Below are 26,955 nucleotides of genomic sequence, written 5' to 3'. Positions count from 1 at the left end.
ACAGCTGACGCGGGCGCGGCTCCTTCCGCCGGCTGCCGGCCGGGCTCCTCCTCCCCTCAGCGCCGCGGGGCCGCCATCCCCGGCCCTCCCCTTCCCTCCCTCCGTCCCCCCTCAGCGCCGCTCGGCTCCCGGCCGGCCCCGGCAGCCCCGGAGGCGGCCTCGGGCCCCGCGGCCCCTCGGCCATGCAGCGGGAGGCGGCGGCGGCGCTGCTGGCGGCGGCGCACACGGAGCTGGCGGCGCAGCAGCTGGCGGCGGCCGAGGAGCTGTACGGCCGCTACATCGCCTGCTGCGCCCGGGCTGCCCCTCAGGGGTAATGGGGGTGGGTTTCTTTTTTTTGGGGGGGGGGGACACACGACACACGCCATGCGCCTCACGGCTTCTCTGCCTCTCTCCCCCCCCCCCGAGCAGCGCCAGCCGAGACCTCGCCACCGCCTTCAACAACCGCGGGCACATCAAGTACCTGCGGGTGGAGTTCGCCGCCGCCATGGAGGACTACGCGGCCGCCATCGAGAGCCAGCCCGGCTTCGAGGTGCCCTACTACAACAGGGGCCTGGTGCTCTACCGCCTGGGTACGGCATAACCCGGCCGGGCTGACCCGGGGCAGGGCAGGGCGACACGGCCCCGAGAGCGCGGCTCGGCCCTGGCACGGGCTGCGGGAGGGAACAGGGTGCTGACACTGCTGGCTTGTGGCTGGCCAGGTTCTCCGAAGGCTGTTCAAAGTGCATCCCTCCGTTTTACAGGCAGCTCCTGGCACCGTCTGGGGACGGGTGGCACACCAGGAGGGGTGCAGAGGCACCTCCTTTCTCTCCAGTCATAGCAGGGAGTGTTAGCTGGAAGTCCCCTCTGTATGCTCACACACAGTTTTTGCATCATCTAAAGTTACACTATGCAGGGAACCATCAGAGAAAGATGCGGTTTTAGTTTAATTTTTTGGAAAACCTGCATTAGTGGTCATTAGCCAGTCAATTCCAAACATTTCTATTAAACCTAAAACATATATTGAGTTGGTACAATCATAGCGAGTGCACCCTTCTCAATTTGCAGAGGGCTGTCAGTCAGCTGTCATTGGGGGGAATTGATGCCCCTCAATTTTAAATATGCTGTAAGAAAATTTACAGCCCTGTCTTTTTTGTTGGAGCCTGGCCATTGCATGGTCAGGATCTAGAAACTTCAGGACCAGAGGGAACTCAGGGAGGATGGAGCCTGGCCTTGGCTGGGAAGCAGTGTGCCAGTGTTCCAGTATTAACACAGCCTGGCTATTAGCTGCCTGAGCGTGGGCCTTGTGGCTCTTTCTCTTGGAATAAACTGCCTAAATTAATCCTTAAGCCCATTTTAGGTTGAGAAATAGGCACTTGGGCTTTTGCTTTGAAGACCTTTGGCTCCTGCTTGGACCTCTGGAGCATCCAAATGTAGTGCATCCATTAGGTACAGTTGATGCATTGTTAGCAAAAGCATTAAGAGCCCTTCTTCTGTTTTGTTTTATGAGTGAGTAGTTAACAGAAAGGTAATTCTTTTTTCTTTTCTTTGGGACAGGATGCTTTGATGAGGCCATAAAAGATTTCAGGAAAGTTTTAGAGTTAAACCCTCAGTTTGAAGATGCTGCACTAAGTCTAAAACAGGCTATTCTTGACAAAGAAGAAAAACAAAAGCGAGGTTATTGAAAATGCAGCTAATGGTGTGAAAATGTTTTACTGAACACTGATGTGATTTTTTGACATTGATGGATGAAACAAGAACACTTACGTCTGTTATACCCTACTGAAGAAACCTCATTCTTGGGTAAATAAGTTTAAAATGTATTATAATTGCAAAATATAAATATATTTTTATATTGTCAGTGTTGGAGAAAGGCCTAATTTTAGATCCATGCGAGATACTTGTCAATTTGTACAGAAGCTGTTCATAAAAAGCTGTTGGAAGGTCAGTAACAGCTAATGAAATCTGTAGTTCTCTCATTAAAGCTGTGTTTCTGTACTCTTTCACAGATTGATTTAAACGTTCTTTATGGAGAAAAATCAAACTAAAACATTTAAGTACTTAAGACTGGCATTTGTGAAAGACACTGTGATTTAATAATCATGATAGTGTTTGTCCAGATTTAAATGTAAGTTTGATTTAAGCTAAAAGTGTGCAGTTGTTAATTACAAGGTGTTATCCTTGAAATGCGATGGTAAATTATTTTCTTTTCAGAGTGTTCCTGCATTAAGAAAAAAAATCTTTACAAAGAGACCTTTTTAGGTGACAGCAGCTGTACCTTACATGAGGAATGCAGTACAAGAATTCCATCCTTTTTAAAGTCATTGACTCCTAGAGGTAGTTTAAGGAGTACCTAAACAGGTATGAACAGGACGTACCTGTTTTTTGTAATCCCATTGTAAAGGTATTGAACAGTCAGAAATTAATAACTGAATGAATAAAACAATTACGTATTTTTATCTCGATATCTGTAAAGACCTTATTGGTAAAGAATGCAGTTGAGCTATTCACAATAGGAATTACGGCTTTCTCCTTTTTATTAAAAAGGCCGATGGCACAAAATACACAATGTGAAAGCTGTCTGATTCAACTGGCTATGAATATCCCGGAAGATTCATTTTTTGCATGGATGAAAGATGGTTGCTGAAATCTAAAAATGATTTATAAGGAACATGGAAATAAAAGTTTTAATAAAAGAAATAGTCTTGGATTGCCCCAGTTAGCATTAGGCTATCTATATATTTTTAACAAATGATGCTGATGACAACTCTGCTGCTTATGGTGGCTTTCTCCACGTGTGATCCAGGAGCTTGCATAGTTGATGATGGAAACATTTGGAAAGTAGGTTCTGAGACATTTATGACCAGGTTTTACAAAGATGAATTTTGGATTTCTCCAGGTATACGAGGTACGTGCTCATCTTCCATTGTTATATCTCAATGCTCTGTCTCCAAAATAACATTTAAGGATTTGCATTTTTCACACCACCTCAGTCTCAAAACCAAAACCATACCAGCTCTTGTTTGATGGTGAGAAGGTGAGCTTGAGGTTTAAGACTAAACCTGTTCTTGATATACCTGGCCATGAAAATGAACTTAAAACACAACATAGACAGTTGAATATGATCCTTGAAGTTTTTCTCTGAGAGAGGTCACATGTGGTTCTGCACAGTACACTGAGGATACAGATAAAAATCAGAAAATTAACAGCAAATACATATTTTGGAAAACAAATCAAGGATGCTAGTAGTAGTATCCCTTATACTTCCTACCTTGTGTTTCTTTGTGAATGTTGCTCAATTACTTCTAATTTATCCACTATTGTCACAGAAATATTTCACTGAACTGGGAGCAATTATGTAGCAGATTCTCCACAGTTTTCCTCATTTGTCTGGTTAAAGGATGAACTGTTGTGGTACATTTTGGCATAACTTGGAATTCTTTCAAGGTGGTTTCAGCCACAAAGATTCTCACACACATTTTCCCCTTCACAGGCATGCACTTGGCTCGCTGTCTTTCCTTCACATTTAAGGTTAATCAGGGTTTTCATTCCAAAATTATTAAATAGTCCTGTGTGGTGGTCTGTTGCTCAGGACAGCTGAAGGGGTATCACAAAACATTATCAATACCAGAAAACTTGATGTGTTTAGTGACTCTCCTTGACCTGCGAAGTTTCTTGTTCATAATATTTTAAGAATTAAAAGTCTAATTGAGAGCTGTAAATTTTTTTTTTATATAATGTTCCATATGAAATTGAGAGAAAGCTTGTAAAAGAAGTGTGGGCTGTGTGCTTTGGATGCTTCACAATACAGAGGTACTGCGGCTTTACACCTTCACCAGGCTTTAGGGGCTGCCTGCTTGAAAATTGCAAACCTCTGTAGTGTCTGGGTCACTCCTGGCTGCCCACTCCATCACCCTTGCGAAGTGATCGTGAGTCACGGCTGTGGCACAGTACTGGTAGGTCCAGCGGGAAGCTGCTGCTTATTTATATTGACTGGCTCTTCATTCTGGCCAGAGATGTTTCAGACATGAATAATTCACAGCCTCTTGTGCAAGGTTTCCTACCTATAAACCTGCTCTCCCAAAGCATCATCTCTTTCCTTTACACAGCCTTCACTGGCAGCCCCTTCATTTAGTTTCTTCCTCATGGTTGAGATTAATTTAGCAACAAATAGCAAATCACTGGGTGAGAAGTTATCTGTAAGCTTAAAAAAATGACTTGGTTTCCTTGATGTGTTACAGACTGTTTTTTTCCTTCAGCACCTGGAACAGCCTCTAAGATCTTACTTGCTTGGAGAATGTGGGAAAGAATAGCATCATCATCCTGTGCTTTTTCCTAGCACCCTATTTTTCCTTCTCGTGCTACACTGGAGGAGTCACAAATCTTGCCTGTTTTGTAGAGGTGCAAGGCCTTTCCCTTGCTTCTGCAGACAAGTAGGAAAAGATGACCACAGCCCAGGCTAACAGGCCAAAAGCAGGGCACAAAACAGTCTGAGAAGCGTTTCAGATACGGTTAGCTTGTGAGGTGCAGCATGGAGAAAAGGAGAGTCGTTCTGAAAGGGAAGTGGTGGCACGTTGAGGGGAAGGGGCTAGGTTGTCAAGGGGCAAGAAATACATTTCGTTTTTCACGTGCTTTACCTCTGCGTGGACAGCAGAGGTAAGTCAGCATTAAAAAGCTGAAAATCTTGGCTGTTACAGTGAGGGCTGCACTTTTTTCCTATGAGAAAAACTGATCATTGCTTTCCAGGCTTGTGTTGTTGCTCCTGTGTGCGTGTTACTGCACATTTAACGTGTTTCGCGCCTCCCTAATGCCTTTTCTCCACACTAGTTGAATAATGAAAGCTTGCTCAACCAGAATGGTGTGGAAAAAAATAGCTTTTGAGGGCTTAGCCCAGGAAATAGTTTAAGTCCATAGGCCTGAAAACCAGAAACTAGGAGTTAGATGCCGAAGGTCCATCTTCAGTGCCTGAGGAGAGGGAGTGAGCTCGGGATAACCTAGGCGTAAAACAATGCGCCGTGCAATAGCGTGACTAAATCCTAGTGTGGGAAAGATGCACTCTGTAAAAGAGTTTGTATGCTAAGAAGAGCAACCAAGCTAGGAGGAGGCAGCCAAGCACATGGAATTTCTCTGGCCGATCTGCGAGAATGTGGGAGCCTGAAATGCTTGTGGAAATGGCAGTGCAGGTGTGCCTCACCTCCTCCCTTCGCCACCCAACCTGCCAGGAGGGAATTGTCTCCCCATCTGTCAGGTGGTGGGTGGGCGGGTAGGGAACCCTGCTGGACCCCTTCCTGGTTTCCCAGGGCGACAGGGAAAGATCTGGGATATTCCACTTGCTGCAGAGGAGTTTTTGGGAAATCTGCAAGATGCAAAGTGAGTGAACTTCAGTGATGCAACAGCGACCGGATACGCATCTGTGTCAAATACGACAGTGTCCCGTGAGGACTGGGAAAAGGAGAGTTTGGATTTAGTCATCAGTATTTAGCCTTCATCCCAGTTTACAGGTTTCAAAACGCTTTTTAGGTTAACAGAAAGCAGTGGGTGTGTTACTGTTAGCACCAAAACCGGGGAAAGCGTTTCCTTGGAAAACAAGCGGGAGCGGTGCGCTTGCTGGGCTGTGCAGTGCTGGCTCCGGACAGCAGAGCGCACTGCTCATACAGCGGAGAGGAGGGCATCGGGCTGCTGTGTCGGGTCCTGGGAGCTCAGCACCGCCCGGCTCCTCTCAGCAACACTTAGTCCTTCAGTACATACAGCTTTAAGACTACATGTATTCAGCAATCACAGGCATGACTGCAGATTTTGGGAACTAATCAGTCTGTGCAATCTAAACTCAGGCTGCACGAGCTGTGCAAACCCACCGGACACAGCACACATGTGGGGCGTTAGCCTGAATTAGCATGGGTGCAATTGCCCCGTCTTCAATGCTGCTGGACACTGACAGATGCTGCAGTCACACCTTCAGTTGGCATAGGCACATCCCAAGAGTGATTTACAGGTGGTCATGTATCTGGTTTGCCCTTCACCTCTGGAAAGTAACCCCTCTAATTTTTATTCTCTTAAACAAGATGTTTTCTGTGAACACACACAAAAATATATATCAGGTGAATTGTTCATTTTACTGATGTTAGGGCATCTGTCTTCTCCCATTTTGTAGAGTTAGGCTTTTTCCAAACACAGGCAGGTGAGAAGAAAGCAGAGAACTAACAGGTTTCCAAGAAGCTCAGGTCAATGCAATGTTTTAATAAAAATTCTGCACCAATGGAGAAAAAATGTACGAGTATGACATTGTGTTGCATGTGGAAGAGGCCCTAAGTAGCAGATTGCTTGACATTTTGGAGCCAGTGTTAGTACACCAGATGGTTGCTGTTGCAGGCTAGCAAGGAGATGTTCTGCGCTTACATTGCTTTGTATGTATTTTTATTTGACTTTTCAGATTTGCACTTTACATTCATATGGGGGGATTGGCAGTCACTTTATGAAGTATTACAAGAAGCAGCCATAATCAGGATTGGAATAATTTTAGTGATCTGCAAGTCCGTATTTCAACAGCTGGAAGAAACAAGAAGTGTTATTTTGAAGCTTTGGGTTATTTTCTGGCAAGTTTTCTTGTGTAGCCACTTCAGAAAGGCAACAGGTTACAACATCGGCTAATCCTGTTGGCAGACCCTCGCACTTTCCAGTGTTGTAGAGCTGTCTTGAGTCCCACAGTCTGGACTTTTCACTTCAAGCAAGATAATCCTAGTGATCACTGTAAGAGGTAATTCCTATGTCTAGCTGCACATTTATAAAGCAGCCAGCACAGCAGAGCCTTCAGGTGCTGTTGGGGACACAGACGGTGAAGAGAGGAGTGAGGCTGGAGTACACAGCTGAATAGCTCTGGTCCTCGAAAGACTGATGAAGCTACAAGGATAAACCCTAACAGGCTGAGGGATTTGGACCCTTGGAAAGAATTTGGGATATGACAGCAATTTGTGTTTGTTTCTAAACTTTTGGATCCATTTTCTTTCAGCTGAATCGTGATGACTGCTGGGGGCAGTCCAGTTGAAAACCCGATGAAATAACACCTTCCAAGTTTCCAAGACTGCCTTCTATAGCCCAACTCCAGCTTGCACTGCTCCACTGCTGGCACCTTCTCCAGAGCCATACCACCTGTGTTTGACTTGGCAGGTAGCTCTCCTCCTTCCCTCTCCTAGCGGTCAAGCTTAGACCAGGAGACTGCAAACCCTGCCTGTTCCCTAGTTCTTGCCTCTGCCCCTAAATGCTTTTGAAAAGATAAGAGATCAAAATGGAGAAGATGGGAGATCAAAATGGAGACTGTCCCAGAACCTAAGGTCTCAAAGGACAGGCTATGTATCGGTTGTGCCACAAAGCATGGTGACCTGTCTAGGTGAATTCATGGTGCCTGGAGTTCTTACCAAACTCAGTTTATGTCCTTCATCTTAGGTCTGGATCGACAATCTGGACTGGTCCAGCAAGTACGTAACCCTGGAGGCTGGCTGAACGGTGATCTGGAAAGGACGAGAATGACACACGGTGTATCTGTAGTTTTTCAAGAACACGTAAAAGTTGCACTTTAAGTGTTAATGTATTAAAGTAAGAGCTAAAGGTAACGTTACCAGGTCTGCTTTCAAGGCATTTTAGATGCCAAAACCAGGGGTCCTAAATCTCTTAAAGACATCTGGCCAGTACTTTGCAGTGGCTCCTCTTCTCCTGAGCACTTACCGTTCCTCTCCTTGCTTGGGCTGCACTGTCCTCTGCAGGGGCTGCCAGGAGAGCAGACTGCCACCAAACAGTGCACATACACCTGAGAAGAAGGAGAGTACCACTTGGTCCATATCAAATCCCCCTTTGCAGAGCAAAGTTTTGTCTTTTGTTCCCTTTTGCAGAAGTTGCAGCTGATTAGACTCAGGCCTGGCTGAATGCTTGCATATGGCACATTCTAGCTGGACCTGCCTTGAATTTCGACTTTGGTGTCAAAGAAGCCCTCAGGCAGTTTGGTAATTGAGAGGCTGAGACAGGAGAAGCGAAAACCTCACAAGCTGCAGCGAGGCTGTGTATCAAAGCTAGACAGAAACTCAATCTCGTGCTAGATGCAGCTGCCCATTTAGGAAGTAGCACATGCCAGAATTGCATCATATTCATTTCTAGCAAGTTCACAAGTTGAACTGCTTATGAAAGGCCAAGTCAAAAAATTGTGGTTGCTTAAGCTGCCTGGGCAGGGGTACTGCCATGGCTTGTATCAGTACGTGTGCTAGAATTGACTCAACCGGGTGCACCAAGAGCAGAGCACCCTCAGGTAACTTTTATGGGTTTTCTTTGCTCTTCTCAGACCTGTTAAAGGAAGACAGAACCTCAAAAATGTAAGGCCGGACCCACATGCCTTTGTTTCCCTGCCCACTGGGCTGGTGTCTGAAGACATGGCTGAGTGGCTGGGCAGATGGGAGACAACAGAGCTGAACTTCATGAGGATGCTATGGTGCATAAGTTGACTTTTCTGTTCTAGACATTTTGAGTTGAAGTGCTATGAATATGCCCCTATAAAAAGTCAGAAACACCATATAAAATCATGTTTATATACCAAAATTTCATTTTGTTTCCTCCAGCCAGTCCGCTTTCAAGTCACTGAAATCGTATTACAGAGTAGATCTGAGAAGAGAACTAAATTAAAGCTGCACACCAGACAGGCTACTTGGGCTGGACGCTGGCTAGGTCTTAAGTCTGTGAGGTGTTTACATTGGCTGTTTTTTTTAAGTGAGTTTAAGAAGTATACAGGGTAGGGTCCATAAATGCTGGGTGAGCCTTTCAGTTAATCTTACCTGTCCCAGTTGACGTGCCAGGGTCCTCACTGCTAGCCTTTTAAAATGAGAAGGATGTCTCACTCTGGGGCTAGCAGCTACTGAGCAGAACTCCGCAACATACTCACTGCTGTTAATCTTACACCTATTTGAGAGAACAGAACAAAAGTTCTAAAAGAAATCAGTGTTTCTCTGATAAACATATAGGATGTTCAATAACTACTTGCCCATCCACGGTGATGTTCCATCTTGGGGCGCTGTTGAAGTCCAGAGACCCTGTCACCCAGCAGTTATCCAGGTATAACTCAGCGTTAGGGCTCTCATCTTTCAGCTCCACCTCGAGAAACACAGACTCCACGGGTCGCTTGAGTATTGCCTCGTTGGGCTCATAGAAATCCATGAAAGATTCATCTCGAGAAAACATCACGGCATTTTGTTGTTGGTTAAAATTTTATTTAAATCAAAGCATGTTTGGAAATTTTATGATTTTATTTGAAAGACACTTACTTTTGGACACTCTTGAAACTACATTCAGGGCTTTTCTTATCCTTCTGTATACTGCAGAAAAGGAAATGTCAGTGAGGTTCCTTAGTAGGAGGCAGCTTACAACTGAAAGAGTCACAGGAGTCTTGAAATGAAGGAAGAGAATTGCCTACCTGCAGTATTTGATCTTGGCACCATTGTACCGGAGCCAAAGGGACGCGATGTGGATGGCTCACTAACGAAGGCACCTAGCATCACTGTCTCTTTTGCTCGGTAGTAGCACGAGACTGTTAATCTATAATTGGAAAAAGGGTAATTTTTGTGTTCACCTTCCAGCACCAAAGTAAGCGTTGTCAGTGAGCAGTAGCTGATCCTACCTGTAGTCTGGATCTCTTGTGATTTTCGGCTGGCTCTGGCCTGGAAGAGTCTCTTTCTCATAAGAGATTTCATTTTCGTAAACAATGTGATCACCTTCAAACTGTGCATATGGGAAGCTCATTAAAAACTGAATCTTCTCAGGAGCTGGGGGCAGGGCAACAAAAGAGGAAATGCAGGAGAGACAGAGACTTCCAGCAGATGTATTTGCTCTGACCGTGGGCTTACCCTTACTGAAGTGCCACAGGTGGTGACGTGGAACATGAAGAAGGCATGTCCTATGTTATACTCTTTAGGCTTGCATGAGCTATCCCTTAGTTTGGTTTTACTCATATCAATGGCAGGAACTGTCTTCATTTGGGCAGATATCATTATAGTACCATCTGGGTGGCATACTGAGGAAATCAGAGAGTTGGTTATAAACTCATGGGAAGACTTACGATCTTTTTGTTGATTGATCCTTTGTACGACTTACTTATAAATGCCGAGGAATTAAAATTGCAGCTAACGGAGAATATCTGCAAGGTCTCCATAGTTCTCACTTTCCTTAGGGCAACATCGAACCTTGCTTTAATTTTCTGAAAGGACACTTCCTGTGAAGGAGGGGTTGGAAGAGATCTCCTGTTAAGGCACATGATCAATATGTACAAAATTCTGCTCTTCAGCTTGTGCCACTTGAACACCAACAAGTCACGAGAGTTAAGTCAATGTAATGACTCAAACCTCATGCAGCACGGGAACAGGAGTTTTCTGGTACAAATTAATTGGTTACTGTCACAGAGAGATAAATTCTGGCTGATTATTGTAGAATGCTTCAGATATTTATTACCACATCAATTTTCCCAGCTGTAATTTAACATTTCTACAAAACGTTCCTTTAAAAGAGTTTCTTTCATAAAAGCTATATTGAAATACTGTTTCTGGCTCAGTTTGGGACATTTTGCCTCATCTTACTAAAAATACAGAGGAATTCGTTGTTGAAGACTTGGTGCGTATCTTTTAGAGACAACTCAGCACTGCAGATTACATAATATATGACATTACCAGAAGGGTCTGTGTCTGTTACGTCTTGTCCTTCTTGCACTGGCTTAGAGTCATTCCCTCTAGAGGTTTTCCAGCACACGTAATACTGCAGCACTACAAACTGACTGCAGGGCTGTGCCTTTATAAGCATAGTCCTATGTGCTTTAAAGAAGGCTGTTATGCAGTTCATGTACCTCATAGGTAACTCCCACAGCAAAGAGAGGTATTTGCAGGACCAGGTGGGTAGAGTTGCTAGCTGCAAGGTACCCATTTGTGAGCGCCGTGTGCCGGTTCAGAAGCTTGGCACCAAGATACAGGTTCCAGTACTGGTGCAGGCCAAAAACGGGAATGGCTAGGTACAGGTTTTCTTCATCGCAGTAGCCAGTTGCTTCTGGTATTTCTGTGGCAAGAAGGTGGGATGAGGAGTTAGCAATGAATGAGAGTTTGGCTCAGGCATGGGTTTCCATCATGGGTAAATGTTGCACTGGCACCGCAGCAGTGCCGCTATGCGTGTACTGGCACCGCCTGTGCTCTGTTGGCTAAAGCATGAGGATCAAGAATCCTCATGCTTTAGCAGTGGCCTGTCAGCTTGCTTCCAGGATTGCTCCCTGTTTCTGTAATGCAAGCTGAACTACACATGTAATTTTTTTTTTTTTGTCAGCCTCCTTTGGGTTGAACCCAGAGCTACTTCCAAGATAAAAACAGGACAGTGAGCAGTCTCTGTCACCTTCGTGGCATCCAAAATCTAAGAACTTTGAGGAAATACCAACTGGACCTCGTGCCAGTTTCAATAACCTGTTAAGTGCAGCTCTTAGCAGCTAATTTTCTCTTTATAGAAATGCTGTCTTTGGAGTTCACAGTGATTTGAGTCAGTTGAGTTTTGCCCTGGACGCGGAGGCAGAATTGCATTTGAGGACAAACTGAAACTCGTAGCAATGTCTGAAAGTTTTGCCAGTAGATATATGTTCAAGTTATGAGGCATCTTGTTCACTGAGTTTGCTAGCCAACTTCTTTTACACACTAGTTTTTATTGCTCTCAGTGTCTCGAGGGCAGACTGTCTTGCCAGTATGCAGAAGAGCTGCCATCACAAAAGCAGCAAGTTGGCTATGTTACCAATAATGAACTATCGAAGGGTGGGGTTTTCCCAAAAGCTCTCATCCTCTGCCTAACTCCATTCTCACTGAATTCAATGAAAATCTGATCCATGCAGTTGATGCAAAACAGTTAATATCGGGGCAAAGCTTACCAATATCAGCAATCACACATTCCACCTCTGCAGAATGGTAATAGAGCACCATCTCCGGACCCACACTTAGGGTGTAGTTAACAAGGAGGGTATATTTTGTTTCATTTCTGTTCACATACTGAAAGAGAGAGAAAATGTAAGGCTGCAGTAGCAAAGGATTCCAGCACAGACAGGAATGTATATCCTGAGCAGCACTAAATAATTATTCCAGCACCCTCTGCTCCCTAGCAAATAACTCTGTCTCCAAAAACATCGCTTCAGTTGGCCTAAAACTACTCAGAAAGCTGGACTGGATTCAACAGCTCTTTTGGCAAAACATAAATGTGGAGAATGTAGTGCCTGTTCAGAAAATGGAGGCAGAAGTGAACACGGTGTTGTTTCCTCTGTAGTCCGCTGGTGAAAGAGCCCGAAGAGGGAGGTCTGGATCCATATCTTTATTCTTATTTGCTCAGAGTGTGGTCTGAACCCAGAAGAAGGAGTAATCAGTAAGACAGAAGGTATGAGGAGATGCTACAAGACATCTCTCAGTATCCTTATTTACTTCAGTAAAAGTGCTCTCAAAGCAAAACTTGGTATGTAACCTGAAAGAAATACTTAGCTTTGCTGAATATTTTTGGCTTGCTTTGATCCTTAATGCAATTTAATTGTGGTTTGACTGCTGTCTGAAAATTATTTGTGCAAGTCCTGATCCTGTGTGTTCACAGTGTTGTTCCTTGTAACAGAAAATAGCATTGAAGCTCTGCGTGATTTAGTTGAAACAGAGGTTAGAGGACTTGCAGTTAAGTGCCCTCCTGCTAAAATGAGAGGCTGAATTTCCTCCACGAGTTTATACTTTTTACAAATATTTAGATTGAAAAGGGTCTGAAGCTTAGCAAAATATGTTCAGAATAACCTGAGTCGGCCTGTACCTGCTTGTGAGGTGCCTGGCCCGTGCCAGTGGTCAAATGGCTCTGCATAAACAGTAGGTTCAGGAATTACTGGATGATGGTAACTGCTGTTTGCAGGATTGAAGTAACTGATTTATTTTTACAAGGCTCTTCTGTTTCAAGGGACAACATTTAACAGAGATTTGACAAACCTCTTCCTGCTGGGCGTTGCTCTTGAAAATTAGCCATGCTGACAGAGACTAAAGGAAGTCATACTTCATACTATCTTATCACACTGGATGCTGCATTTCTCCTAGAGGCCTAGCGAGAGCAAGGTGGGGACATACAAACCTCTAATCTTAATTAAGATGAGTTCAGACTAATTGACACCTTTATGATTGAGGAACAGTTGTTGGTTAATAAAAGCCAGGCACATGTTCTGAAAAGGGACTACTCTACCTCCTCCACTCAGCTGCTCAAGTGGCCTGCTGTATCTTACCTCCTTTAGAACATATGGATCATCAAAAGAGACTTCCAGGATAAATCCTTTCGTTCCATTCGAAAAAGAAGTTTCATAAATCTTATACCCACGGTGCTGTGCTTCTCTGAGGGTAAATGGCACATTTCCTATTGTGATTGACACCAGGGAGACATCAGGAAGAAAGTGTCCAAATGCAATATTAAATATCCTTTCCTCTGGCAGAGTATCTGTAGGGAGAGAACATCAAATTACTGCTGATGTGGATCAAGTAACTAAGGCAGTTGGGGTGGCCTCCCATTCATGTTCCAGGAAACTTCGCCAACAGCCATCTCTTTAATGGCTCTGATTAATGACTGTTTGTGTTCTAGTCAGATCTGAAATACTCTGAGTACATGAGAATTGCTTCAAGCTGCAGGAGATTAACAACAAATACATACAACTTCAGAGAAAGTGGGTTCAGTAACTTTCTAGAGGTACACTATGATGTGCAGTGATTTTAATGAAATCTAGAATCTAGTTCAGCCACATAAAATGTGAGAAAACTATGATAACATATGCTAAGAGGATCCATTTTTTTTTCTTCTGTATCATTTATCCAGATAGCTCCAAAGATGACTAGTATCTTAATGCATTGGAAAACATCATTAAAAGAAAACAAACAAAAAATATTACTGCACAACTGTTTGGCACAGTGATTTCAGTATGCTCCCAGATAACAAATGCAAGTTGGTCAGAGGTTGGACTCGGTGATCTTGGAGGCCTCTTCCAACCTAGATGATTCTGTGATTCTGTGGTTTGGGGAGAAAATGCCATCGATTGACACTGTCCTTAGACAGTGTGATAACTGCATAATGCAGCATCTTTATTCTAGGTCTCAGTGCTCACTGGAAAAATATGGTGGCTAGAGTGACAGAAATGTTCCTGTTCTTATCAGCAACTCATAATTTTAATTTTATCTCGTAAAGACAGGTAATAAATAGCACATCCATTCATGCTAAACATTTGTTTTGTTTTATAATACCTTGAAACTTGACTTTGGCTAGAAAATTGGAAGTGAGAGTTGAGAACATTTTGGTGAATGAAGGTGTATGGCAGAGGTAAAAATGGACCAGGGTATATTGCAGCACAAGGAAGAGACTGGGAAAAGTCAATGAGAAGAATGACTTACTGTTGATAACAGTTGGTATTTGTGGCATGAAAGGGGTAGTGATGGATTTGACGACAGTATACTTAGTGGTTTGCCAGTCTGCATCTGTCCATGTGTGCTCCAAGAACAAATCAATACTGTAAATGATTCCATATACACCACAAGATACAGAGCTCTAGGAGGTAAAATTTGTGTTAAGCTTTAAAACTCAGTGTCTCGATGGAGGAACAAGTGAATAAGGTTAAAATTCGTACACTAGAAAGAGCAAATGGTATTTTAGGACAATTTGGGATGGATTTTGCTAGGTGGGGAGCTTGTTTGTTTCTCTGCCTGATCCATTTGTCTGGTCCATGTAAAATCTCAGATACTGCTGAGATTTTCAGTAAGGAGGTGTTGGGTTTGGGAGGTCCTCAGTAAGTTTAGTAAGTAACCGTATTTGCATGTGTTTTTTTGCAGTCGCTGGGCTACCAGTCACGTCTCTCATTCTGTCTCAGTTCACCTGGAAAGTTTGTCAGTGCTTCCAGCCGTTCTTCAGACTGTGTGTGTCTGGTGTTACTGCACACACGGTGATGTAAGTGCCCACTGGTGTACCAAAAAGTGAACTTCTGAAGGGGACAAGTCAAAGTCACATCAGTGTCACTTTCGTAACTGTAACTGGTAAAGAACCTTCCATGAATCCTGACAGCTCCCTTCTACTTGAACATTTCCTTGGACATTGTCCCTGTGCTTGTAAAATATAGATTGACATAGATTATACTGTGTCGAAAGCAGGTGGCTGTGCCCAAACTATATTCTGGAAGTAAACCCTGTCCCTTACTAACTCATACTGTCTGCATGGAAATTGTCTGGGAAGTTGCTCATTGACCCAGGCCAGATGTATGCCAGGACCTGTTTCATAATGTAAGAGCATGCATGATTGATCAGCGGTGCCCAGGAATCCCTTCCCTCCTAACTTATTAATGTAGTTAGTATAGATTATCAAGAAACAAAACAAAACAGTCTCTTGCATCTAGCATGTTTTGTAATCAAAGATACTTAATTTCTGCATAAGTGCTTTTGAGATACAGAGAAGGGAGCATTTAGGTCTTCTGATATTTCTTGTATTTAAGAATTTTAAACATTAATCACTATTTTGAACATTGTTTGGAGACACATTCCATGCTGCATCCCTTAAAATATGTTAGTCAGAAACAGGTTCATACTAACCTTTAGTTTGCCTCCTTCTGCTCCAATAGGGATAGTTATTCCAATGTGTGTCTTGTTGTGCTCCAGTAAGTAGTTGTTCTCCTCTGGGTTTACTATGACTTGGCCATCGACTCCCATTACAATGTTTTTTGACAAAAAGGTGGATTCTTGAAGCACTAATGTTGGGATAACACTCGGCACAGTCCATGTTAGCGTAGTATCAGTGAAACTGGTACCATCTGTTGAGTTAGACAGACAGTCCCAGAAGGCCCCCGGGCAGTTGGAGTTCCCCATGAATTCACTCTGCAATGGTTCTTTCCCTGACTCCTTTCCACCGCGGTACCTCTACAGCTTTCACTAATGAAACACCGTGTAGGGTATTAACCAACTAACGGCTGTTCTCTCACAGGAACCCTGACACTCAAAGTAGGCTTGAATCACCAGTTTCACACGAGTAATTAATATATTCAGAAGTACTGACAGCTGTGCTCCCCCTTACCTATTGTATTGTCTTTCTGGTCCTAGGAATTTTGCCTTGTTGGCAAAGGAATGAGACATGGAGCCACTTATTTGGAATTTTTTCCTTGAAATATCGGTTTCAAGATTGTGACAGCTTATGACCTCCTCCTTCCTCATCAATTGATCAAATTAATTGATGAAATTAATTGTTCAAATTGATCTGAGATTTTTTTTTTTTTTCTGCAAAAAGCCAGGCTAGCTCCACATCTCCACAGAAGAGGACTAGGTGAATCCCAAGGATACAGAGCTGCACCCCTGGATTGAGTTATGTGACAGTAGAGAGCCAAGGCGGTGGGGTTAGACCAGGGGAAGCTCCCTGGCCCTTCTGCAGCAGTGTTATCTGTCTCCAGTTCCCTGCATGTAACTTGGGGGTTTGAGAAAGCACAGAAAGGCACGACTGCACCATGAACACAAGTAATGTAGTGTCACAGCAAGGAACATGTTTGTCTGGCACTAAAGACATGGGCTGTTAGCTCGTGCTGCTTGGAGAGCAGCTTGTAAAACTCTTACAGAGTAGGTCACAGGGAAATGGGGAGACTGTGTTTCCTACTAGCTCCTAGTAGGAATAGGTAGTTATTTTTGATGAACAAGGAAGAAGTCCTTACCAAGAGGACAGGAGACAGTCGTGTCAATCAGCATAAGCAGCCACCGCTGCCTGTACATGGAAGTGGAAGTGACCAAGTTCATATTTACACCACTGACCTTTTGGGATGCAGAAAAAAAAAGGAGAACTGATGTTCTAGGGAGGTAGTGGAAGCAGCACAGTTTTGTGTCCAATTGAGAACAACAACTTACCATGCTGATGTCAGACTCATTGCTGTGGTAGGGCGCACGGAGGTACACGCGGTACAGCGTGTTATTGAAGCTGTAGCCCAGTTTTGCTGCATCGCTTACCATTATTCTCTTTCTCCCTGATGGAGAAACAAACATCAGTTGCCATAGCTGGTATGCAACATTTTGAGTCTGCAAGAGAGAGATGAGCTGCATCAGACCAAAGACTACCAAAAACCCTGAAAAAGCTGTGATGTTGTAACATCTGTTTTCCTACTAGGATCTATAGTAGGTGGAGTCGCACTGGACACTAATAGTCCACCCAGGCAAGAAACACCATTAATATATAAAAAAACCTAAGGAATCCTATAGCTTTTTAAAGCTTTTTTAGAGATAGTCTTATAATTGCCCTGGAAGAAACTTAGATTGGTGGTCTTGATCAAATCCCCTTGGACAAAACACCTATACAGTTAATAAAATGATTGTGTCTGTCAATTTCTGGAACAGTCCAGTGGCCAAATGACAGACCACCTTTTATGATATGGAGCCATACTGTGTCAAAGATAAGATGAGAGAAATGTCTGTACAGGTCTAGAACAGTCTTCTTCTCAAATGATAACTATATGAGTGGATAACCAAAAGGAAAAATGGGCATAAGAAGAAACATAACATGAGACTAAACATGGGAAAGACATGAGAAAAATAGGACAAGCATATGCATTTTCCCTAAGCATATGTATTTCCCCTCTAGCCTCAAATAATGTTCAGCTCAGAGACTCCTAAGTGATCTGTAGCTTCTTTGTATTTTGCATGGATTTCTCTTCTGTGAACTTTTCCAGACTAACCTTGGGACCATGCAAGATTTTAGCAGCCACATTTTTGACAAGACATTTGACAGATTCACTACCCATTGTGAGAAGAACCACCTACCTTTGCTGGTTTTGTACTCAACTTCCACCAACATAAGAAGCATATGGCTCTACTCTCCCACCTAAATGCCTTTCTGCAGTCTAGAGCTCTAAGAAAACTGGAGAGGTTTTTCAGTACTCGATGACAACTTTTCTGTATCCCTTTTATGACAGAGATGGAGCTATTCCCCAAGAATGACTCATGAGGTTAGCAAGAAGGCTGGGAGCTGCTAGGAAAGACTCTCCTTCATACCTCTGGAAGGGCTGACATCCATGCGACGGTGTAGTCATTTGAAACTGCAGGGACATCAGTCTTCACGGACACCTGGAAACACAGATGAGATTGTTTGGGAACAGACAAATCTTCAGCTTTATTACAGGCACGGGGAGCAGAGAGATGTCTTTCCTTTCTTCTCCAGCGTCTGTTGGGATTTAGCAAGTTGCATTCACTGGAAGTAATTAAAGTGTTTCCAAACAGGTTCTTCACTGCGGTGAGTTCTGTGACCTTACACTGGAGGTTAAAGCCATGGCATCTGTAGCAGTGCATGTACAGAAGAGGGAATGTCTTTGTGTTTGATGGGGTAAATCAAAGGTCCGGTTTCATATCTGGGAAGCTGTAGACTAGATCATGCTCTGGAGACTTTCAGGGGCATTCAGGTATCTCTACAGAAGGTATAGGGAAGCAGGATATCTGCTTTAACAGAACTGGTTCCCTCTTCCCATGCAGGTTAGATACCCTAAAATGTAGGATCTCCATATCTACTGGCAGCAGGTTGAGCATGCAACTAGTACCACCCAGTGGGAGGCAGGTTCTATCTCACTCCTCTGAGTTGTCTGATGCTGCAGGGTTGCAGCTCTGCCAGCTCCAGGTTTTATTATTTCAAATAGAAGGATAACACTCTTGTGAGTGCTGCAGAACTTCATAACATAGAGGTATTCTCCTGAGCTAAACAGGTTGGCTGCTGGTCTGCCTGTCTGCTGATTTGCTTGCAGTGGCTTGACTTACAGCATCTGTACACTTAACTGAATTTCACTGCATGCAAAATACCCGTGACAGGTATGTATACTATTAACAAACATCTACAGTTGCACCCTGTGCTGAATAGCTGCATGCACACATAGTACACGGTGTAAAAACAGCTTCTGATGGGAGTTTGTGAAAGTTGCTGTGCTTGGCAGGGAGCTTAGATGGAGCTTAGCCTTCAGTGGGAAAACTTTTACCTCCATGTAGTTTTCTTCACACACAATTTCTCTTGGAGCCCAGGAGGAGTAAGAGCAGTACATAGGGTAGGTGTAGGTCACAGCTGCCCTCATGCTTGCAAATGAGGAGACCTTGATGTTCACAGTCAGTGAAAACAGCTCATCTGCCTGGGAAGGAAAATAGGAGATTCAGCAGATCCTTTGGAAGGTCCAGCTCATACACAGCCAGGAGCAGCTGCACAGGACCATCCAGCCCAGTGTCCTGTTTCCAAGAGGATTTGGAGGAGGATGAAGTGGTTGGAGGAGCACTGAGGGCATGTTTACAAGGATGAGAACAAAGTTGTTGTGAAAGTTCCTCCAAAATATGAGCCTGTCTTAAGTGGTTTGTGCACAAGGGCTTTCTGAGCCAGAGACATTGTCTCAGTACTTAGAGCCTTTGTCTCAGGTCAAATCTGTGCAATGTTCTTGCCACGGTATTAAGGTGCAGATAACCAGGGGAAGATACCATTATCTGACCTTCCTCACTATGTGTTACATGTTTTTCCCGTTCATGACTGCTGTGTGCCTCTTCATGGAGGCAGAGGACCAGAGTCTTTGGTTTGATGTAGGTAGTTCAGATCTGTCTTACAAATGCTGTTTAGTGTCCATCTTGACTGGTTCCATTAAGAGCTCCTCTTGGTCCTTCAGCTCTACAGGAGCCAAATGTGAAGCCATGGACTGTGCTCCTATCTGACATAGAAGTGTTTTTATTTACAGAAAAGCAAAGGCAAAACTTTTGCAGAGAAATGTCTGGTCTGGTCATTGCACAACACTGTGTACTCCCCCAGGTTCATGTCAGCATAAGATTTGCCCATACAGCTTCACCTTTTTTTTTTTTTTTTTTTTTTTTTCTGTGGGGCTTCCAGGATCAGCCAGACTAAACATGGACAACAGATGAAGGTTCTGCCCTGATATGTTCTGTTTCTAGGTTCATTTCATCTCAACTAACATTTAGAAATTAGAAATCCAGGCTAAACTTTTACACGTATTTTAGGAAGGAGTGAATCACCTTCCGGTAGATGCCTGTTTCTCTCCATTGACTATTGTGGAAGCATAAACAACCAGTTTAGACTAGACATTATCTTTCAGATGGCTAAAGTTACATGAGGCAAATTTGGGTCTAATAGATGTGTGTGATCTACGTTCCTAGGCATGTGTTAACAGGAACATTACCACACAAATTAAGCCAGGAAAAGATCTGCCAGAATCACACTGCAAATGTTGCTTTTTCAAGCAGATGCCTACTTCTTTCCAGAGAGGCTTTCAAGAAACTCTCTGGCAAAGCAGCAGCAATAAGGATATGCTTGAGAGCTGGCAGCTAGTCAGCAGCATTAGGCTAAGTGTCATTTCATGGAGAGAGGAAATCCCATGTCAGTCACACTGAACAAACCACATACCGAAGAGCCATTGCCTATTTGTTTCTACACACCATCGACGCTAACGCAAGTTCACTGTTTCTTGGGTTCTCAAAGCATGCCATTGGACTGCCATCTAATATCTCAGTCTGGCCTTGTTGGAGGAGCTGTACCATCCGATGTGGATTTGGGGCCATTTCTAGGTCTTACCTCATTGACCACGTGGCAGCCAAGCACTGACGCACGGAAGACGGGGTTGCCCCACACATCTTCTGACAGGACATAGCCACAGCGAGATGCCAGTTTCTCATCCAGCAGAACGGGGCCGGCATAAGGATCTGCAGAAACAGGGCATTGAGGAACGGTGTGTGGGATGGACAGCTTGGGGCAAGTCGGTGTGCAGAGCAGTACTGAGGCCTCCTCACCTTGCTCTCATCAGAAAAGAGGTCCAGCTGGGTTGGGTGTTCTCCAACAACACGTGTTGTTAAGGAGCTGGCGAACCTGTGCTGGTATGTGTTAGAGTGCATGTGATAGTCTGGCATGTCTCAAGCTCACCCACATCACGTTCACTTTAATGCCCATTTCACTGTGTCCAGGAGCTTGTGCCACAGCCACCTCGAAGTACTATTACAGAGAGTTCCTCCGAGGCATCACATGTGTCTCCTCCCCTGATTTTACTCTCTAAAAAAAGAATTATGGGCCATCCATTTCTAAAAATCTTCAAGTTGTGGTAATCTGCTGCTCACTCTGATCAAAGGATTAATTTTGGACGGGCAATTCCACAAATTGGTCAGGTTTGCTCATCTTGGCAGGGTGCTATGTGCTGTTAGGCCTATGGGGGAGCCAACAGGCACATTGGGAGATGGCTGTGCTCAGCTCTTGGTGCTGGTAGAATTAATAACATCATATTCTGTTAATTATCTGCTCTTCTGATTAAGGAGCTATTTTGGTCTTGGGTTAGACACAAGAATCTGTACAAACAGATAGGGTTTAACTAGCTGCCTTTGTAATTTCAAGATTTATCTGTCATCTTTATATGTCGAACAGTACTAATAACTGCTGTTTCAGTAGATGTATTCTTGCAGCCAGGATAGACTAAGCAGATAAGTGAGAGGAATTTTGGAAGAAGAGAGAATAGCTTTTATGAGACCAACTGATAGAGCTGGAAGAAACAAACAACCTTTTTGTGCCTGAAGGCTTGTCTGCTTTTTCCAGCAATATCAGTTGCTCTCATAAAAGCTATCACTTCTCTCCACACCCTTGCTGTACTTGACTTTTCAGTTCTGCCTCCAAATCAATTAAAAAAAAAAAATGAAACCCAGAAAAAAGTGGACTGATCTCAACAGAAAGAAATCTGTTTTGGGGTCAAATCACATACTTTGTTCAATTTGATGTGAACATTTGCTGTTTTTCATTTTGGTTAAATAGGTTTTTGTTTTTCTCAGCAAAATGGAGACCCTTTGTTCAATCTGATATAGGGCATTTTGCTACTATTGTGATGTTAAATAAAAAAAGAAAAAATAAAAAGTCCTTTAATTGCTGAAGCAACTTGTTCAGCACTCATTGAGAGTGTATTCTGTGGGTATTAACCAGCCTCCAGAGTGTTGTTTTTGGTACAATGAAAGCCAAATGTCAGCCCTTCCTTACAAGACCATCCTTTCTCCTCTCCCCTGGCACATTAGACATAAGAAGCAAAGGGGACTGTGGCTGTAGACACAAGCTTTGCTCATCGGTAGGGATACTGGCCAAACTGAGCTGCGAGAGTTTGGATGTAGGCAGCAAAGATGTTCCGCTGGTTCTTTGGGGTAAGTGACCAATTATCATGTAGATAACAGCATCCAGATCACACACACCGTGGTCATGTAGGTGATTCCCCAACCTTCATGGTGGTCATGTAGGTGATTCCCCAACCTTCATGGTGCTCGGGGCAGACACTTGTGACTCACCATTGATTTCCAGCTGGAAGAACTTTCCCTGGAGCAAGAGTTTATTCAGTTTCATCCAAAAAATCCTGGAGTGGCAACTGCTCTGTACAAAACCTGGCGAGAGCACATACAGAGCACATAAGCCAGTGGGACTGTAGGGCAGCGAAGAGGCACGTCTCATTACAAGCAAAATAACAAGTTCTCATCCTTGCCTCTCCCAGTATACTTTTATCACGTTTCACCAACCTGGGGGAGCCATCTGCCTTCCTTGTCCCAGCCAGAACAGCAAGAAAAGAATCCAGATCCTGCAGCATAAACACACGTATGGATGATGGGGTGAACAAAGAAGAAAAAAGATCAGGATGGAAAATGAAAGAAGCAGCAACCGAGGTCTCGTTACCTGCATAGCGAGTAAGCCACAGACTCCATCTGTCCCCAGGGACCTGTGCATGGGCAGTGAAGTCCTCCCGACTTTGAAGTAAAGCTCACCCAGCTGTGGAACTCAGTCAGACTCAGGAGGAAATGTACAGCTGACCTTTCACAATGGAGAATTTGCTCTTTCTTCTCCAGGCCCCACGTGTGGATCAGGAGAGGCCAGTGGCTTTGGTCGCATGGGAAGCCTGGGCTGAGTCCTGCAGTGCCCTCCAACGTTATCTGAGCTCTCGGCAGTGGGAGGCAGCGTCCCTCTCGCTCAGCCCCTGGGAGGGCAGAACACCCTCCTGCCAGGTATTTGCAAGGTCAGAAGCAGCTGCTGAGCCTGATTTTACTGAGTGCAGCAGGGGTGCTCCGAACTTTCCATCAGCCCCTGGGAAGCAATCTCATTCCCTGTAAGCCAGTGGGGTAGCTTTGGCTTCAGGTCTCAAGTGCACATGAAACATTTCCCTGGAGGTATTTTAATTGGGTCTATACAGGAAACACATTTTTGTTTCTGTAACATGTCCCAATGACCCAGCCATGCCAGAGATAACAGCAGTTCTTTGGCAGCTACACATTTCACTTTTATGGATCCAGTTAGCTCGCCCTTTGATTTGTTTGATTATTGGAGGGTGTTTTGGTGAAAGCGTCTTGTTTTTAGAAGTGCTCCAATATCACTGGATCGGTCAGACCATGTGCAGGTCTGTACATGGCCCAACGTGCTGCCTGGGAAGAGGAAGCCATTGCAGCTGGTGGGAGCTGCGGCCTATGACTGGCAGCGCCCCAGGGGAACAGAAAGGCTGAGAGGCCTGGTGAGCCACAAGCACACCTTGTGTGGCACTGACGAGGTAAGGTGGAGTGAGAGGTACAGGGCATTCAGGATGACATTTCATCCACTGGAACCCAGAGTTCAATCTCCTTTGGTCCCCATTTTGGGGTGTTACCCAACCACTGACGTGTGAGCAGAGCCAGGCAGTAGAAACAAGATTGACCCCCACACTGCTTTGAGATCAACAAAAACCAGTGAGCACATCCACTCACAGACATAGTGCAGTCTGTCTCATTTTCTCCTCGGTCCCCCTTGCTCAGAAGACCTCTGCAGCAATGGCAGAACCCATAAAACCATCCTGCAATAGGCACGCTCACTTTATACAGTGGGGTCCGACGGCACACTTATATAAGTGCTCTGGAGCACAGCCCCGGGGCTTGAGAAATCTCCCAATTCTTGTCTGTTGGTCACAAGACCCTTTCCCATTCGGCAGGAGCTGAGGTCCAACTTCTGCAACAAACTTCTCATGAGCCCACACAGAACTCGCCGCATGATCCTCGCCTGCGGTAACTCTGTGTCCCCGGACTCGGAGTGACTCTTCATTGAATCCAGCTGTGGCTGGAATTCGGCTGGAAATGGCGGTGCTCAGATACCACAGTGATGAGTGTGGTGTAACAATGAGATTTTGATTTTTGAGTGAAAACTTCAGTGTATTTGGACAGCAAGCCGTTCCAATTCTGATAAGCCACTTCCAAGAGCCATGTAGCATCTCTCCGAGATACTGGGAGTCAAGGTCTGAGGGAGCCATGTTTGAAACAGCGTGATTGCAATTTATTAATGAACAGCCAGCCGTCAGGACAGGTACACAACAGCAACTAGCATGCACTCCTTGTACAAGCAGTGGGGAGATGAATTTCCATGTACAACCTTGTACAACTCAGACCACCATGATTACTTTGTTTCTGGCATTACTCATGGCTCTAAATATGGCAGACACGACTTTGGATGTGATATAGCAGTTGCGGTCAGTGTGTGATAGCCAGCTGTTGGCCTCGTTGTCAACCAAGCAAAGCAAAGCAAGTCCAGGTCAAATGGTCTTGGCTTGCAAAGATCACTTAACTGCTGCGGAAAGCATTGTTAGCATTGGGTGGCTGGAGGCATCGGCTGCTTGTGGTCCCTATAGTCCCTCTGGTACTTGTTATAAAGGTAGGGAGAATAAACTTGTGCATTTCAGGTGGTTGTATTTTGTCTGCTCAGTTTTCCTTGCTGTTCTGGCTGAATAAGAGCACCCATCATAATGTTCTTGTAGGGTAATAAACAGCTGCTGTGTTTTGACGTTGAGGTGATGGCATTCTGTGGTGGATAAGATGATTCATGGCTTGGGTTTTTTTGAGCTGAAAGGTACTGTATGAATGTAATATTTTCTTTTTTTTCTCTCCCTTTTTTTTTTTTTTTTTGCATGGGTTTGGAACTGGGTTTTGCGTTATATGATGTGACTGAAAGTTTAAAAACGGCCACTTGGAGCAGCATACGTATAGCACCTCTCCCAGCAAGGCTTGCTTTTGGTGGTGGAAAAAGGCTCCAAACCTTTGAGTCACAGTGTTTGTCTTTCTGTTGTTCTGTGGCACGGAAATCCCTGGGTTACTTAAATGCTACAGAAAGAGACTTTTTCATTTTTCACTTTTTCATTTATGAAAGTCAATTATAGCTTTATTTCCAACTGGTTAAAATGGAAGTTTTTGTTTTGTTTTGGTTTGGTTTGGTTTTTTTTTTTTCCACTAGATCCCATATGATGATTTTAAGTAAGCCTTATAGTTTGATATTCGAGAGTAGAATGGAATAAAATGGGACCCATTGTAGGACAAAAAGAAATCAATGAACAATAAATGGGAAAAGAAAGGGGTGAAGTCTGGCTTTAATGTACCAAAAGCAGAATATTTTTTTTAGAGATGGGAGAAGCCAAGATAAGAGATCCTGCTCTCCTTGCAGCTGCAGGACTGGTAAATCTGAAATAAAGACAGAAATACTGCTCTTTCAGTTTTTCTAAACCTAGAAATAGCTGCCCAAAAGGGTGACCTAAGACTTGATAAACAAATAGAGACACAAGGAAAATCTTCAAGAAGGAGGCGCTAGATCTTTTTATTGATTGGAAGATCTGCGCCGTGTAGTAAGCTGAGAATTAGGTATCCAGGCTGCAGGTTCAGTGGATGAGAAATGGGAATGATGCTAAGCTTTATTGCCGAGACGTGTTTTCTTAGGATGTGCCTCTGTGAGACACAGAGAGGTGCCAGCGACCTCCACCTGCAGGGCAGGATTCCTCTTCTGGAAGGGGCTCGACCACCTGAGCAGGGACGTGTGCCCAAGCTCTGCCCTGCATGCTCTTTGCATACACCAGGAGCTCGTAAGTGCAGTCAAAGGACTGTTAAGTCCCAGGGGAAAAAGAGCATATAAGCATAGTTCTGGTTTAACTTCATACGGTACCTCAAGGTAACCTTATTGATGCAACTAAAAGACTCCATCTCTATTCATATGCATGCATAGTGCTTCATATGCATGCATAAGGCTGAGGCCTTACTGTTGTGTGCAGATGTTGCAGACAGAAAAATACCCTGTAAGGAACAATTACAGAATAATCGGCTGAAAGAGGTAATTTCTTCCTATCCCCATGAGCTAGTAGTTGGCTTATACCCTGGACTGTGAGGGTTTACATTCCTCGTTTGTTATTATAAAACTATTACTATTATTATTGTCTGTATAATGTGTGTTTAGAAAGTGCCCTTGTGTTTTTGTCATTTTTAACCTTTAAAACATGCCACACTTAAGTTTGTATGCACTCCAAAAAACAACACTTGCTATCATTGCATGCCACTAAATTGTTTAAGTGGTGGAAAAAGCACAAACAAGCAGACCTGTATAATGGTGGGCTTTCAATTTTATTATCATTTATTTAACGTGCTATTGGTGTTAATTTCTGTGTGCCTGTAATGTTTGTGTTCACTGTAACTGAACAATAGAACTTTGTTTTTGTTCTTTGTGTAAATTAAAAACATCTGTTCTCTTTATACGAAAAGTTGTTTTTTAAAAGAAGCTGGTCTGATCTAACTAAATACCAATGCTGTGTCCACAATGAGTTACTATTAATATTTGGGAAAGGCAACCATCCAAAGCAAGTGTAATGTCAAATCACTGGCGGGAGTGCATATTTATTGCTAGAAGTGACAGATAAAAATGCAGAGGTTACAAAAACAAAATTCTTGTGGATGACTAATGATGCGTATATATGCCCCCAATGCCCCATCACCACATTTGCAATTGGCAGGGTGTTCTCCACAGCCTCCCGCTCCCCAGGATTAATCGACAGGAGACTAGTAGCTTGGCACCCTCCAAGGAGGATCGACGCTGCTCCCACCTTCCCTCCAGCAGGCCCTGAATGGAGTGACCTTCAAGGCGTGCAGGAATCTGATCCATCTAACTCATTCC

The 26,955-nt window shown here is 44.0% G+C and overlaps 2 protein-coding genes and 1 long non-coding RNA gene across 6 annotated transcripts; 2 read left to right on the top strand and 1 right to left on the bottom strand.

Annotated features, from left to right (window-relative positions):
• The first annotated feature begins 39 nt into the window (after positions 1 to 39).
• On the top strand, positions 40 to 2,410 carry TTC32 (tetratricopeptide repeat domain 32). Of its 2 annotated transcripts, none has more exons than XM_080585718.1 (3): positions 40 to 310; positions 409 to 569; positions 1,534 to 2,410. In XM_080585718.1, the coding sequence occupies exons 1-3, from the start codon at positions 183 to 185 to the stop codon at positions 1,659 to 1,661; spliced, it is 417 nt and encodes a 138-aa protein (XP_080441844.1). In that variant the 5' UTR covers positions 40 to 182; the 3' UTR covers positions 1,662 to 2,410. The 2 variants fall into 2 exon arrangements, with proteins under 2 accessions (XP_080441844.1, XP_080441843.1); XM_080585717.1 differs by having other exon boundaries at positions 406 to 569.
• On the bottom strand, positions 2,176 to 26,955 carry LOC308192295 (uncharacterized protein). Of its 3 annotated transcripts, none has more exons than XM_080585709.1 (22): positions 22,539 to 26,955; positions 22,314 to 22,406; positions 20,578 to 20,705; positions 18,995 to 19,141; positions 18,027 to 18,098; positions 16,890 to 17,057; positions 16,700 to 16,796; positions 15,597 to 15,814; positions 14,412 to 14,565; positions 13,262 to 13,470; positions 11,897 to 12,014; positions 10,844 to 11,049; positions 10,102 to 10,219; positions 9,855 to 10,021; positions 9,629 to 9,729; positions 9,425 to 9,546; positions 9,276 to 9,326; positions 8,996 to 9,179; positions 8,790 to 8,913; positions 7,696 to 7,777; positions 7,389 to 7,481; positions 2,176 to 6,790 (listed from the first exon to the last, which is right to left on the bottom strand). In XM_080585709.1, exons 1-21 carry the CDS (start codon positions 22,741 to 22,743, stop codon positions 7,408 to 7,410), a joined length of 2,838 nt encoding a protein of 945 aa, XP_080441835.1. In that variant the 5' UTR covers positions 22,744 to 26,955; the 3' UTR covers positions 2,176 to 6,790; positions 7,389 to 7,407. The 3 variants fall into 3 exon arrangements, with proteins under 3 accessions (XP_080441835.1, XP_080441836.1, XP_080441834.1); XM_080585710.1 differs by having other exon boundaries at positions 16,700 to 17,057; positions 22,539 to 22,597; positions 22,693 to 26,955; XM_080585708.1 differs by having other exon boundaries at positions 16,700 to 17,057.
• LOC308192303 lies at positions 14,563 to 21,908 on the top strand. The gene is made up of 2 exons (XR_013948710.1): positions 14,563 to 14,961; positions 17,948 to 21,908. It is a non-coding gene; the product is annotated as an uncharacterized lncRNA (long non-coding RNA).

This window comes from Anser brachyrhynchus (assembly GCF_964034855.1).
Source record: "Anser brachyrhynchus genome assembly, chromosome: 3".
Taxonomy (NCBI): domain Eukaryota; kingdom Metazoa; phylum Chordata; class Aves; order Anseriformes; family Anatidae; genus Anser; species Anser brachyrhynchus.
Note: the sequence above shows the minus strand (reverse complement) of the source record. Positions and strands in the feature narration are given on the sequence as shown.